The following is a 15,466-nucleotide window of genomic DNA, read 5'->3' on the forward strand; positions in this document are numbered from 1 at the left end:
TGAGAATACTTATCATCTATATTGAAAAGTAGTAGGGAACAGAAATTGTTTACCTGATAGTCCAGAAGGTCTGTCTCACTGTCATCACAAGTAAAGTGTTTTATAGGCGCTGCACAGATGTTCCTTTGAGATTCACTGTAAGAATTCTGCAAAAGTTGTACTATTCAGAAAAGGCATCGGCATACTAGCAATTGAATTTTTGTTAAATGTAAATTATGAACACGAATATTATATAAAATCTTAAAGTTACCTACTTGCAGTGGTAGGTTGATCAGCTCTCCAGTTTCATTGGCTGACTCAAAGAAAGCTGTTGAGGATGATCCACCACGGCGACATTGCCAGACTCGTTGCATGGCTTCAAGTTTTACTTCTTCTTGGGAAGGCGCCACACAGGTGTTCCTTTGAGATTCAGTATAAGCATTCTGCAAAAGTCAAAAGTTGTACATTTTACTATTCAGAAAAGGCATCGGCATAGTAAGGGTAGTCCCAGAAGTACCCGGCCTGACCTAGAGATGGCGGTAGTTGTTTGTAAAATATCACTGAATTAGAAAGTACACAGTCTATAAAGCGTATGTTTCAAGTTTGAAGACGCTGCGTTGTTTATTATTTGTTTGGCAGCCATCAATAGCGAACGTTTTCAGTGAATTTGTGAAAATGGAGAAAATTGGTCATCGTTAAGTGGTACAGGCCTCAGCAAAACCAATATAAAAGCTGAAGTGGATTCTACTCTGGGTAAGTCTGCTCCTTCGTTTACAACAGTAAAGTATTGGGTAGCAGAGTTAAAATGAGGCCGTACGATCTGCCAAGACGAGTATCGCAGTGGTCGACCAAATGAGGTGGCGACTTCAGGAACGGTGAAGAAAATTCACAAAGCGGTACTGCATGATCGTCGACTGAAAGAGCGCGAGTTGGAAAACTCAGTAGGCGTTTCAAAAAGTGCGGTACATAGTATATTATCTGAAAATTTGGATATGAGAAAGCTGTGTGCAAGATGGGTGCCGCGTTTGCCCACACTCGAGCAAAACAGTGTTGTTTCATCAAGACAATGCACCAGATCACAAATCCATTATCGCAATGACCAAAATTAACGAATTTAAGTTTGAATTGCTACCTAATGCACTCTATTCGCCAGATTTAGCCCACTCGAATTATTTTCGGTTCCAAATTTGAAAAAATGACTCATTGGTCAAAGATTTTCCAATGATGAGAAAGTGATGTCAGTTAATGGCTATTTTGAGGAGCAGGACAGTTCTTATAAAAACGATATCGCACCTATTGATCGTCGCTGGGAAAAGGGTATCAGCTACAAGGAGATTATGTTGAAAAATAAATACATTTTTTTCCAAAATTTTTGTGTTTTCTTTGTTGGGCCGGGTACCTCTGGAACCACCTCAAACTTTTGTGAAGTCTTTGTAAATTATGAACACGAATATTGCACCTACTTGTTGTAGTGGTAAGTTGATCAGTTCTTCAGTTTCACGGGCTTCCTCAAAGAAAGCAGTTGAGGATGATCCGCCACGACGACATTGCCAGACTCGTTGCAAGGCGTTAAGTTTCACTTCTTCTTGGGAAGGCATTTTCTGCAAAAGAATATCAAGTTTTAAATGAGCTCTGAATAAATTCCAATTCGATGATTAAAAATCATCATTGGTCGTTGACAAAGCGAAATGTTCAACAGAAAAATATTTAATAAAAAAAAGACATTCGTTAGATATTTTTTTGTATAGTTCACCGCATGAATGCGTATTGAATGCTTGTTTTTCCCTTTTTTTTTCAAATTACAATGTTTGTTCGAGTCAATTCTCGGAACTGAATTTTTAGTTATCTTTTGCCTATTGAGCCAAAATTTTGCGTAGATGTTCAGTTTGGATAACAATGCATGGTTGGCCTACACACAACATGATTGACTGCGTAAAATGGCGAACTAGGTATTTTTTATGCACTTCCATGATATGGGTATCAAACGAAAGTCTTTGGTGAACAGAATACGAAACAAAAACATGACAACTCTAAATCCAATATGGGCGACCTTCCAAGATGGCAGTTTAGTTATTTTTTAAGAGCCAACACTACCTTGATAAAACTGGAATCGGTTTTAAGCCTTCAGTTTTTCTTGATTTTTTTTTTAATGATTCTACATATATTTGTAAATTCGAGAACTTCAGTGATTTTTGGTAATGATGAGTTTTAAAGAAAAAATTATATGACATGATAAATTGGAAAAATCAAGAAGTTCCCGAATTCTTATAGGACCACCGAGTCGATACAAAAAATATGTCTTCCATGAAATCATTAGTTTTTGCAAAAAACCGATTCTACGATCATGGCACTGCCACGATATGGGTGTCGAATTGAAGAGTTTGCTGAAATTATTATGAAAACTGCAATGACGTTACTCTAAATCCAATATGACGGACTCCCAAAGATGGTGGAGTCGGTGCTTTATGCACCCCAATTATATGGATATTAAATATAAAAGGGTTGAAAGTGAAAAATCAAATTGGCTGAAAACAACTTGGCAGAGTTATAGCTTGGCGAACGTTAGGAACAGTTTGATACTGCTCGAACAAACGTTGCATGGACCGATAACTATGAAATGAATGAATAATTAAACACTTCCCAAAAACAATCATTCATTTACGTGTCCTAGCGTGAAAAACTTTTTTTTTCGGCAATCCACGGGAAGTGAGTACTTCCCGGACGATGAAAGTAGAATTTTTCCAGCCTAGTCCGGGTGTACGAAAACGTTTATGATTTGTTCTCGAAATGGATAGATATGAAAAAACACAAAAGTATTATAGAGGATGTAATTTTAGATTACTTAACCCAAAAATCTGAAACTGTCAAATCCTCTACCTTGTGGAGCATGTACTCCATGTTGAAAAGTACCATTTTAGTGAAGAGAGAGGTAAACATAGCCACTTTCAAAGTTATCGCATTTCTTAAAAGGGAGAATGTTGGTTATATAGTAAAGAAATCAGACAGACGTGCTCAATCGCGAGCAGATCAACAAATTCATTAGGGAAGCAAATAATGAAACATATTCAATACTGAAGGTGATTCTAACAAAATATAACCATCGTAAGATATAGAATTATCAATTTACAGCAAGCGCCAAACTTGATGGCGAGCCCGCCCTTATGCGCACAAACTCATTCTTGCAAGACATACAAATGCTCTGTACAGAGGCGTATCATCACTTGTCCTCCAATGCTGTTGCCGTTTAGCATTGTCTGAATAATTTGTGTTGTTAATAAAAGAATGTTATCGCCTGACAAAAAAACAGTCATGAAGAGAGAGGTGAACATAGTGAAATAATTTTCAAAGTGTTCAATTATTTAAAGTGTGAAATGTGAGTCGGATACGTTATCAAATGTGAAAAATAAAACATCTCTCGCTACAGGTAACATATAATAAATTTAAAAAATAAGTATTTCAACACAAATCTTTATTTTGTATTAGGTATTTCAATAAGAACCATTGAAAGAGTGGTCAAAGAAGGGGAGCAATTAATTTCGGCAAATAACGGAGAAGTAAAATTTTCCAACCCAAGAAAGAAGCGGCCTAGAAGAGCACCAGTAACTGATATTCCCGAGTATGAGTATTCCAATATCAGACGGATTATTTACGACTTTCATAAACCGGGAGGGTGTCGTATTACGGTGAAAAAGTTCCAACACAAAATTAATTGTGGCTTCCGAAACATCTCATCGTAGAGTTTTAAAGAAAATAAGTCTCAAATGGAGAAGGACTGAAAATAATAGAAAAATTTCAATATTGAAAATGAATATTAGGGCATTGAGGATCAAGTATTTACCCAACCCAAGTACCCAACAGCGTCCAAATGTTTTTCTTGAAGAAACATGCCTTCATAGTCCAGTTCCAAGAACTGGACGGATGAATCAACCAAAAGGTTTTTAAAAAATATTGCCAAAGGACTAAGACTCATTATTTTCCATGCAGGAGGTGACATGGGCTTTATACCTAATTGTCGGCTTATATTCAAATCAGGCACAGCATCATTCAGAAATGAATTCTGAAAATTATGGTAAATGATTACAAGAAAAGTAAATCCCAAATGTATCTCTGAATTCGGTAGTCGTGACTGATAATGCTCCATACGATAATATTCAAATTAATCCAGCCTACAACACGAATTTTAGGAAGGCTGACATGGTGAGTGGCTACACGAAAAAAGCATTATGTTCACTATTAACATGCTCAAACCCGAATTATACGAGTTGATCAAGGTAAATAAAAAGTATCATATTAGATACAAATTTGATGAGGTTCTGCTTGAACCCGGACATAACCTTTTGCGACTTCCACCCTACCGTCCGGATTTGAATCTCATTGAACTCATTTGGGCTACTGTCAAAAACAATATGTTCCAAAATAATGTAACTTTCAAGTTACATGTATCTACATGTAGTAGATATAGAGCGGAAATATTGGTAAAATGAAACATTCAGAGACGTTCAAACAGAGATAAATCCATTGATAATAAATTTAAATGACGATAGCAGAACAAACACAAGCAGCAGTGAAGATGAAGAAAATGTGTATTGATTGAAGTTCATTTTTGAATAAGTGTATCGTTATATAACATTTCAATGAAAGGTACTATTACCTATAATTGTGATGCACTGTTTGGAAACTTTGGTGTAGTAATGAATTTTACTGGAGTTTTTTCCCAACACCAAACCGTTATTTCAACACCTCGACACGTGTTTCGATCACCAAGTGATCATCTTCAAGAGGAAGATCAAACTGTTTGATCTTTCTCTTGAAGATGATCACTTGGTGATCGAAACACGTGTCAAGGTGTTAAAATAACGGTTTGATGTTGGGAAAAAACTCCAGTAAGCATAATGGGTTTACATCAATGTCCATTTTCGCCAAATATGCAGGAAACTTGCCATGGTTCATTTTCATTCGTGTGATGGTAGTGGCGTAGAATCTTGAAAACTTAAATTTGTCTATGTGAGGATAACTTTTGTTGTAACTGGGCAAAAAAGCTGCTGTTGTATAGGCAATATTTATTTTTACAGCCATCCCATTCCCCACATAACATGCTATCAGTGAATTACAAAAAATGAAAATGTTAGAATTTGAAGAGACACGGTGGCTGGAAGTCAACCAATGTTGCTGAAGAATCTATAAACAATTCACTCGCAATCAAAATTGCCAAGACCATTCAAAAATTGACTAATGAAAAACAGTCAATATGAAATGGAAACTTTATTGTCTTATTCTGACTTCAACAAAAGGCATTTAAATATACCAAAGCATTGCAAATGAATCGAATCCCTTCAATATCAGCAATTGCTGGCATTTTCATAAAAATATTATAAATAGAATCTAGAATTGAAATTGTAGAATTATTATCATGTATAAAGTTATTAATTTTCATCAAGTAACGAATCAGGTATTCATTATTAGAAAAAATTAACTTGAAATTGAATCAAACTCATCATTTCATTACATTACACAATTTGTATGATATATATGCTTGTCGCGAATTCAATATATGTGGATAAACAATAATACAATATAAGTTTATTTCGACCTGTAATCCTAAGAAAAAAGTATATATTTTTTTATAAAAAAGGTAAATATCACGGCAAGCTTTTATATCATATAAATTGTTTAGTGTAAAAAATTGATTTTAATGTTTTAATTTTGTTTTAAATGAAAGTTTTTTTTGGGGATGTAAATGAAAGCTTGATTTTAGAATGTTTTTACTATTAACCCATTTTTAAAATGGAATGCGGCCTTTGTTATTCGCTGATAATATATATCTTTCTATAGGTGAATGGATTTTTGGAATAGGTAGAAATGAAGTTTTTCTACACCCGTACTCTAACAACACACTTATATGACCATAATCCGTTTCATAATGATATCCATTATGATACAGATTTTTCATAACGATACAGATTATCAACCAATAGAAACCCATAATTTTTCAATCAAGAATCCTGTTCCTTTGTTTGTCCTAGATTCTAACCTAAGTAACTAATTGCTTTATTTGCCAAAATCAGTTTTCATATTACCTACCTATATTATCAAAATGTCTGAAAACAGCGATATAGAAGGAATACCATCGACTCCAATATTTTTAAAAGATCAGATTAATTACAGTTGTTATATTCAATATAAATATAATTAGTATCTTTATAGTTTTCATATATCCATGATAATACCATTAATTTTGTGTTTTTTTAAAAAAATATAAGATAATTACTGTAAATGTGTTCAATACAAATATAATATTTATAGTTTTTCATTATTTATCGGGTTTAGAAAAGATAGCGTATGCAACTCTCATGTTCCCGGTTAATGCTCGTGTCTTAATAACCATCATTGCATGATCGTTGCATAATATACTATTTTAATTTATCAATCAGAAACAAACATAAAAAAAATCAAATCTTTTTTCTCTATATTTTCAGTTTAGTGTTTTAGATGATTTCATGTATTATCAATATGGCAGTGCAGTGGAAAAAATACTTTGATATGCAAAATTTTAAATTATTTGGGTTATTTATAGTTTCTTAGGGATCTCAAGATCGGTCTTGCATTATCGGCCGTGACATATCACCATCCAATACCGAAATAAACCGCAGAAACAGTCTTCATTGATGATGCTATTGAAACTGACCCCGAACCGGATAAAACGATAAAAATGAAAAAACTGGATGATAATGGTTGTTGCGTCCTGATTTCGATATCGCCAAGTATTTATTGAGAATCTGTTTGGAAACTTGTTTCTGATTTTTTAGTTTACTTACAATAACATTGGACTTTCACATATGTTTTTTTTAATGTAAATCCTGTTTTCCAATTATGGGAAAAGGTTGAATTAAAAGGTGACTGTCCAATGTGCAAAGTCTCCATTATGAGGAATTTTATGTGAAAGTTTAGACAAAAATGCGAAGTGAGGGCCCCCTTTATTCACGCCGGTATTCAGGCCGGGGCTAAATATGTGGAAAAACTCGAAAGTCTCCCGAGGAGGAGGCGACTCAAAAAAGACGAAGTGGTTTTTATAAAAAAAATGTATACGAAAAAACTCATGGTGACAGCGTTGCTTCTAGCAAAAGCGCTACGCCCCTGACGAAGCTCCTGCCAATTATTAGTAGGAAGAGCCTGGCCAAATGCGCCCAAGTGGGAAGAAACTTTCATTAAAAAAGAGGGAGAGAAAGGGAGGAAATGATTTTTTTTAAATCAAAATTACATAGTTTACAGATACAGATTATGAACGACATTTTTATGAGTACCTATATCAAATAGTATTAAAGGAATTTCTAAAAACTTCCTACAAAATATCTAAATATAGTTAACTAACAAATTATGGGCTACGAAGTTGTCCAACTCAAAAATTGCAATTGACAATTAAAATGATTTTCTAGGACACCTGCCTTTCAACTATATTCAGAGTACCTAATCTATATTGTAATTGTGCACCTCAGTGATAATGTTATCTATCACAATTTGATCTAGTAATAAGTAATAGTGGAAAATGTTGCACTTTTTCATTAGATAATTTGCAGTAAATAACTTGTAACATCCACGAATAGATAAGGTATTTTTTAATATCGACATATGAATCATTGATAGTTATTATAAGTAGAAGGTGATGACGTTGAGAGAATTTTATTTGGTTCATACGAACTGATATAAAAAAGACAAAATGCCCATAGAAATCGTTTCATTCAATATTCAGCCAATTTATTTATAACAATCTATACTCGATTCAATTGAAGTTTTAATAATTCTAACAATTTCAGTAACAGTATTTTCAAGTCTGGAGTAGTATTGCGAGATCCGTTTGCTATTTTTAAACCACTGTAAACAAAAGTCCTGTATTTGAAAATGAACTGCTTTTTAAGTTATTTATTGAACGGATTACGTTTACATACTATCTTAAGCGGAATACAGATTTGAGTATTAAGCTGAGAAACAAATAGAGCAAGGAACAACGACAATGCGTTCACAAGTTTTGCTCTTCACTAGATTTTCACGGACGAAAGTGGGAGACAAATAAAAGTTTTTCCACAGTGTAGATGATAATAGTCATAAATGATGATAACCAGCAAATATTTGCATAATGATAAATCGACCTACTACTACCGTTTCACTACATCGAAAAAGTAAACATTTATCTGCTTTTAGTTGGCATTTCGTTATCTACGCTTCTAGTCGGATTATTTGAAAACTGTTGTTTACTTTCAATCAAGCTATTGAAACAAACACGAATCAGCAAAACATTAAGTAGATATGAAATGCATATAGGTATTCAAAAAATTGCGTCGCAATTAAAATGTTACAAAGTCAACGTTTCTGCGTCTCACGTTGAAATGTCTTGTTTACTTATTTGTATTGTTGAATTGGAATTAGTGTTTGTTAACAAGCATCTGTTTAATCAGAGAATCTGCTTCAAAAGTTATATGTAATCTATAATTTGTTTATCAAGGTAAAGAAAAACACTTTGATATTAATCATCACTTTATTTGAGGCCTACCGCAATAATAAAACTATTCAGGAGTTATCTATTTTGATTCCAAGTATTTGTTTTATTTATTTTCGGTTATCGCTAAAGAGAAAACGATCTTTTGCTGAGATACAAGCCAATAAATACTTATCAAAATATTATCATCAATATCAATACAAATCAATATCAAATAAACTTTAGAGATGTATTGAAAATAAGATAACTTACTTTTCATCCGAAATCCCTCCACGGGAATAATTTTAAACTTGTTCATGAATATTTTTCGTTCCTTCAACTTGAAAAAATTCAAAATTTCGAAGTAGTGACGTAATATATCTAGTATCCCCCCTCCAAAAGATCAGTCTCTGAATAAAAAATCGCGTGATCTGAGTAAAGGCTGCGATCCAAGTCTAAACTTAATCGACCAACATTCACATTGTTTCTCTCTGGAGTTTTTTATAAAATATTAGACGAAACCGATAATGTTTTATGTGGATATTGTGGTAAAAATATATATTGGACAATCTAAAAGAGCTACATAGACTCGTTTCAAGGTTCAAATGACACACATTCAAAAAATGTTGCTCAGAATTGTTGATCGGTATATGACACTAGACTTCTCGATTCTTTCGAGAGCCTCAAAATAGCGAGCTATGGAACGGAAAATTGAACGAAAAAAATGCTCCCCAACCGTGGATCGATTTTTCCAGAATTCGGTAAACTAACTCAGCACAGGCTTGTTCGAGGAAATCAATGCTGGGAATTGAATTTTCATTGACAAATTAAAGATATTGATTAATCACATCTGTATATGAAAAAAAATTCCTAATTTGGTCCTCTCTCCACCAAAGTGAAATAAAACATGAATGAATATTAATAAACATAAGAATTAGGTGATCGATTCCATTCGAGAATCAACTTGGTTATAATTCACTTTCCACTATTGTTATGCTTCACTTTCCAATACTTTTTATTCTAAATCATTTTATTACTCTGCATATACCGTGAACCATAACCAATTAATCCTATAATAACTTTTCATTTATGGTTTATTGAAATGGCTGGTGTTTTGTCTTGTAGTTTATTAATTATTTTTAGGTCAAGCTGTTAATCATTTCCAATGATACGGTTTCCACATTTCTATTCTTATTGGTGAAGGTTGTTACTGTTAATATTATTGGGATCAAAATCATTTTTTATACTGAATCGAAGATGTCACCTTTATTGTATCTTTTGTATGTATCTAATGTTGATTTTGGTGCTTTCGAGGATATTTTTAAATCAGTACCTAACACAAAATAATGGAAATAAAGAATGGATCTATCAAAAGAGAAAGAAATGGCAACTATTTAAAAATAAATTTAATGTGTTTCATTGACTTTGATATAGAATACGAATACAATGTCAATTTGCTGTCGTGAAAATACTCAAATATCGAATTAAATAATCTATACCTAGGTAAAAGGTTTTTTGAAAACTTTGCATTTCTACATAACTTGCAATAAGGTTTTTCAGTTGTGGATATTTATTCATCTACACTAATTAACAGGAATGATAAGAAAGTAATATAATTAGGTTGTAGCTCCATATTCCAATAAATATTCATTCTACTGTGTCGTATGTGGGCGATTTTCGGCCAATTTTCCTCTACAACATCAAATTGAATCAATTGCTGAAACAGCCTACGATAATATTCAATAGTTTCCAAAAATGTTTTACTCTCACTACAAATTTATTTTTAAAGCCACTTTGAAATAATTCTACAGCTCTATTATTAATCGAAATTTGATACTTGACATTTTTCACTTAAAATATGTTTCAAATATTGATCAGTATATTTGTATTCCCACTTTTACGTAATTTGATTTCGAAAATTCTTAATTTTTATCTTTTAAAATATTGACTCTGTTCTAAAGTTTTGAAATCAAATTTTATTGTTGATCAAACAAAAGTAATCACAGTCAGTATTCGTAACTATTATAGTAACAGAATATGTTTGATGTAAATAATTATTTAGTCAACAGGATACAACTTGCAAAAAAGTGGTAGGGTTCTTTGTTGTTCCTTCAATAACACTATAATAAATCATTATTCTTCTCATAATCTCGAAGTGACTGTATATGCCTACTAATATTATAAATGCGAATGTAAGTTTGTACACATATTCTTGGAGGTATTTATTGAAAAATAAAGTATTTTTTATGTAAGATAAAAACTATGTTTGTCAAAAAATATCAAAATCTAGCTACTTTAACGCCCTCTAGCATTCCAGTAATGAAGTTCCAACCCGTAGTACCGTAATACCGTCTCACTATATTATTCACAGTCGGGACAATATCCAATCCAATAGACTATAGTTTCAGCTGTTTGGAATTTTTCTCGATTTATTGTTATTTTCTACTGTCATTTTTATTTTTAGGTTAGGTGTCATTTTTGTGGTTAGATGCCACTTAAACATTTGTTGTTGCAATTCAATAAAGCATATTTTAAATTTTCGAAACTTCATCGTATGTAATAATTATTAAAAATTGATAAACCCATTCAGGCATTAAAATATAGTTCTTATATTGATTCATTATTGTACTGACACTTATTTAATGGCATAAATGTGAGCAAAGCCGCAGGTACAAGCTCGTGTAAAATAGTTTCCAATGACAAATTCTGTTTACTCCATCTTTATTCAAAAAATGTGGGAATCTTCCAAAGAAAAAAAATCAATTGATTTAAAATAAAACTATTCACATAATTTTCAAACGACATATTTTTTGTGGAGGACTCAATATTTTATACTGTTTTTTTGGGTTTATAACCTTCCACAAAAATGAAAGATACATCAATAGAGAATCTGCTGAAGTGTAGAAAAGGGCAAACTGAAAAACTTATCCCGAAAAGTTACTGCGTAGTATAAACTACTGGAAAGTTCAATTAGTCGTCACTAACTTGTAGTATTCATAAATTTTGTTTAAAATTTGTAGGCAAAGTTACTGCGTAATTTAAACTAATTGAAAGTCCAATTGATACAGTAGTTTATAACACGCAGTAACTTTTCAGTTTGATCTTTACCACTTCAGCAGATTCTCTATTGATTTACATTTCATTTTTTCAGATTTTGAAATGTTATAAACTCAAAAAAACAATATAAAAAAACTCTTCACATATTTTAGTAAATGGAGAAAAACCTTTCTCGAAACAACTATTTTCATATACGAGGAAACATTGAATTGTACGAAATAAAAAAAACTTTTCAAAACAACTTTTATATGAACATTGAATTGAAATTCGTTACAAAAATTCATAAGTTCAGGTACGAAGAAAATGATATTTTACCGTTTTTCAACATTTGGCTGCAAAAAAATTATTTCAGTTTGTGAGAGGGGCTCATTGTTAGGGTAATGGTAAAACATTTATTTTTGCAAAAAAAGATTTGAAAATAATTTTAAATTAAGAATTTTCAATATCAGATTAGGTAAAAATGGGGATTCTAATGAACTCTAAAAATACCATTTTTTGAAATTGATTGCTTATTCCTTTGCTTTGAAAGATTCCCACTTTTTTGTATGAAGTCGGTAAGAAGTATCTCTCCCAAAAATCAATCTGTCCTAAAATCGTAGTCCTTTCGATTTAAATAATGAAGCATCATGAAAATTTACGTGTTACTTCCAAACTATTGAAAATATCGAGAATTGTATAACAAATTTATTCTTCGTAAAAAGTCTCCAAAAATATCAGAACATTATTTTCATAACTATAATAGTGGCAATTATTCGAGACAGAAAAAAACTGAAACAGTTTTTTTGCAGCCAAATGTTAAAAATCAGTACATTATTTTTTTCGTACCTAATCTCTAAATCGGCTGTGGATATTAAAAATCACCTAATGCTAAGATTTGATCATGATTGTTTTTTCACAAAGTCAATAGTCCGGGATCTAGGTTAGAAAAAAGAAAAATCAAGTTTTCTTAGAAATATACCTATATCATAAAGACTACGCAACATTAAAAATAATTTAGAATACTTTCCTATGGATTTAAATGACTTCTGTTAACAAGGTTATTATGCTTTTTCAATCACTTCTGGACTACACAATTAGACTGTTACAGAATTTTCACAGTATAAACTTGAAATCACCGTCGTTGCAACAATTATTATATTTTACGAGATGGAGTGCTAGTTGAATTAGGAAACATATTTTGTTGAATTCTGAATATTTGTCTACGGATGGGTCAGACATCAATAATATTAAAGAAACGTTGGTAATTTTTGTCCTTTTTGTGAAACCTCATCTGGTGCTTCAATTCTTAGTTCATTTTTCATTATAAGTTTATTGTTCAACGGATGAAAGTGCCTAATAATTGAACATATATCAAAAAGGGTCCAAGAGAAATATGAATATATACAGTTGTAATATCGTATTTACAACTGCATCATTTTTTTTTTTAAATACTAGTACTTCCCAATCAAATAATGTGGTACACCCTTGTCACAGGGCGTGACCTATTACCGAGTTAAAAAATTTCTGGCACAAATATCCATGCGCGGGTACAGATTCGCTTCTATTGTGGCGAGAGATCAATAATTCTTCCACTTATTCCCTCAACAGTTGTAGCTGTCCACCAGTCATACAACACTCTGTATTAGGTATGTTGACTGTGGGCGATATACCATTCAAATCATTTCGAGAAAGCACAAGAACATTCTAGAAAGTAGTTTATCAGGAAACGGTAAGCTGATGGCCTCAAGCGATAAGACTGATTAGGAATTCCTTCCTGACACAGTAATTTCAACTCGGTTGGGTTATCTACTCCACCACTTCCTCTTGTAAGGGCTAGGCAGGTAGACAGGAAAGAATGCCATAAGAATCTTGCATAAGGGTCACTTCTACCTGACATTAAATTTATTTCTATTACTGTTTCTACACATTCTATTTCTTAAAAATTTCTAAATGAAGAAATGGGACAGTATTGTATATGTATGTAAACCCTGTATTCTACCTGTTAAAATGTACAAAAAACGAATGACAGTTCTACGTGTTGCATGCTCTACCTTATTAATCTTGCAATTGACTTCTAAAAGTGACAAAAAATCGATAATGCGCCATGCCCAGATGAAGATAGCTATTTTTAGCATCAGCTTTTGAATACTGACTAGGTTGGAGGTCAATAGCTTTTAAAAGATCAATAAATTGAACCAAAACCCAACATTCTAAATCCCTGAGAAGAATCGAAAAGGTAATCGGCAAAACAACGATTTTACTCACCAGTCAGTTGAAATATCGCAAATGATAGCTTATCAAAGAATAAATATTTGACTGGGTAAAAATAGATCACAGCAGTTACAACTCTTAGGCTTAGTAGTCACTGTAAGACACGTCTGTACTCCACGCAGCGGTAGATACTAATGAAGCTCAAGCTCGGTAAACTCTGAGAATACAGGTCACAGGCAACGAGCAGGGAGACAACCGTACGACCGTACCCAGTTGGTTTTAAAATGTTCTTTGACGTGTTTCCATTGGAGCTTTGAAATTGTCACGCAGTGTGCATGAGGCGCAGTTTGTTTGTGAATTATTCGAATTGTTGAAGAATTGAACGTTCTTGGTTCCTTGTTTTCATTATGAAACCCGTTTAAACTGAAGCAACCTTGAATAACTATCAAAACGACGAACTGGAAAATAATGAGAGACCATCAGGAGTGTGATTTATTTCCCTTTTAACTTTCCAGAAAGCCAAAGAACGTTCTGTATAGTTCAAGTAAATGATACAGTGCAACTTACCTTCTAACAGCTCCTCTTCCATAATATAGTTAGGGAGCTAACTGATTTCGTTATTCAATAATCATTTCGGATAATATAAGAATCACAATAACTATATTATATATATATCGTTTATATAAGTGAGTGGGAAAATAGGGATTCAAATAACAGGGTTATAATTGAAAATGCTTATGAATACTATTTCACTAACTTTCTTCGAAAGCTTCTGATAGTCCCTCTTCCATATTACCTGTTTCACTATCACTGTCGTCATTTAAACCAATAATGAATTTATTTCCACCATTAATATGGAAGTTTCCAATCTCCTTATAGTCTTTTTCAACTAAAATTAGTTCTTTAATCCTTTTCTGCCAGTCTTCTTTGGTAATATTAGATACTTTTTTAATTAGCTCTATTACTTTATCAAATTTTGTTTGCAGGCATGATAGGCGTACACATTATCGAACCATCAGTCCACCCTTTCGTAACTATGTGGTGAGTGTCATACAAAGTTTCGTCCAAATAGAAAATTTGCCGTTGTTCTTGTCTTTATTTAGTTATTTGTTCTAAGTATTTGTTCGCAATTCCACCATTCTTCTGCTTTCCATAACTGCTTAACGTTTGTTTATTATTTCAAATCTAAATCCTAGTTTCTTTATCCAATTCTGAAGAGTTTTCTCAAAATAGCTCATGTTATGGCCGGAATTATTCAATCTCTTTCTTATGATTTCAGTTGTAGGAATCTCATTGCTTTTTCACAGCTTTATTTTTGAATTCATACAGTGTGTAACAACGAAAATTTAACAGAGCCATTTTTGAATATGAAAAGTAAGATTTTTAAAAAAAGCTCGGACACTTCGATTTCTAATTAAAGGGGGACACCTTTCAGACTAATCAGATTTTTTGTAGTACGCACCCCCTCGGAGGGGTGCGTCCGACGACCCTTATTTAGATAGGGAAAGTAGGTCGAGTGGCACCTTGTTTTGAAGGTCTTTCGAATACCTTCACATCTCTGTTAAAAGAAAATTTTTGTAACGATTAGTTTTCGAGATAATTTGAAGATTTGAAGGTATTTTCATTGAGTTCAACTCTTTTTAAAATAAATCAAATTGTTTTTAAGGTACAATTTCCGTTGAGAACTTTCATAAAAAAAATAAATTTTTGCTTTTTATGACAACCTGCTAATACGTGTCCATTTGATTTTGTAAAAAAGTGAGAATTATT

General features: G+C 32.5%; 1 protein-coding gene across 1 annotated transcript in view; it reads right to left on the reverse strand.

The window, feature by feature from the left end:
* Nucleotides 1-13,948, reverse strand: part of LOC111508557 (uncharacterized) — a 25,413-nt gene extending 11,465 nt beyond the window's left edge. Inside the window, exons 1-4 of the mRNA XM_023164104.2 lie at nucleotides 13,751-13,948; nucleotides 1,443-1,580; nucleotides 255-422; nucleotides 54-146 (exon numbers count right to left, since the gene is read on the reverse strand). Coding sequence (XP_023019872.2) covers nucleotides 54-146; nucleotides 255-422; nucleotides 1,443-1,577 — 396 coding nt within the window. The 5' untranslated portion in view covers nucleotides 1,578-1,580; nucleotides 13,751-13,948. The remainder of the gene's footprint in view (nucleotides 1-53; nucleotides 147-254; nucleotides 423-1,442; nucleotides 1,581-13,750) is intronic.
* Between the last annotated feature and the right edge of the window lie 1,518 nt (nucleotides 13,949-15,466).

The sequence above is a fragment of the Leptinotarsa decemlineata genome, unplaced genomic scaffold, assembly GCF_025532065.1.
Source record: "Leptinotarsa decemlineata unplaced genomic scaffold, Ldec_3_MD MMD2_tig00026328_RagTag_RagTag, whole genome shotgun sequence".
Taxonomy (NCBI): domain Eukaryota; kingdom Metazoa; phylum Arthropoda; class Insecta; order Coleoptera; family Chrysomelidae; genus Leptinotarsa; species Leptinotarsa decemlineata.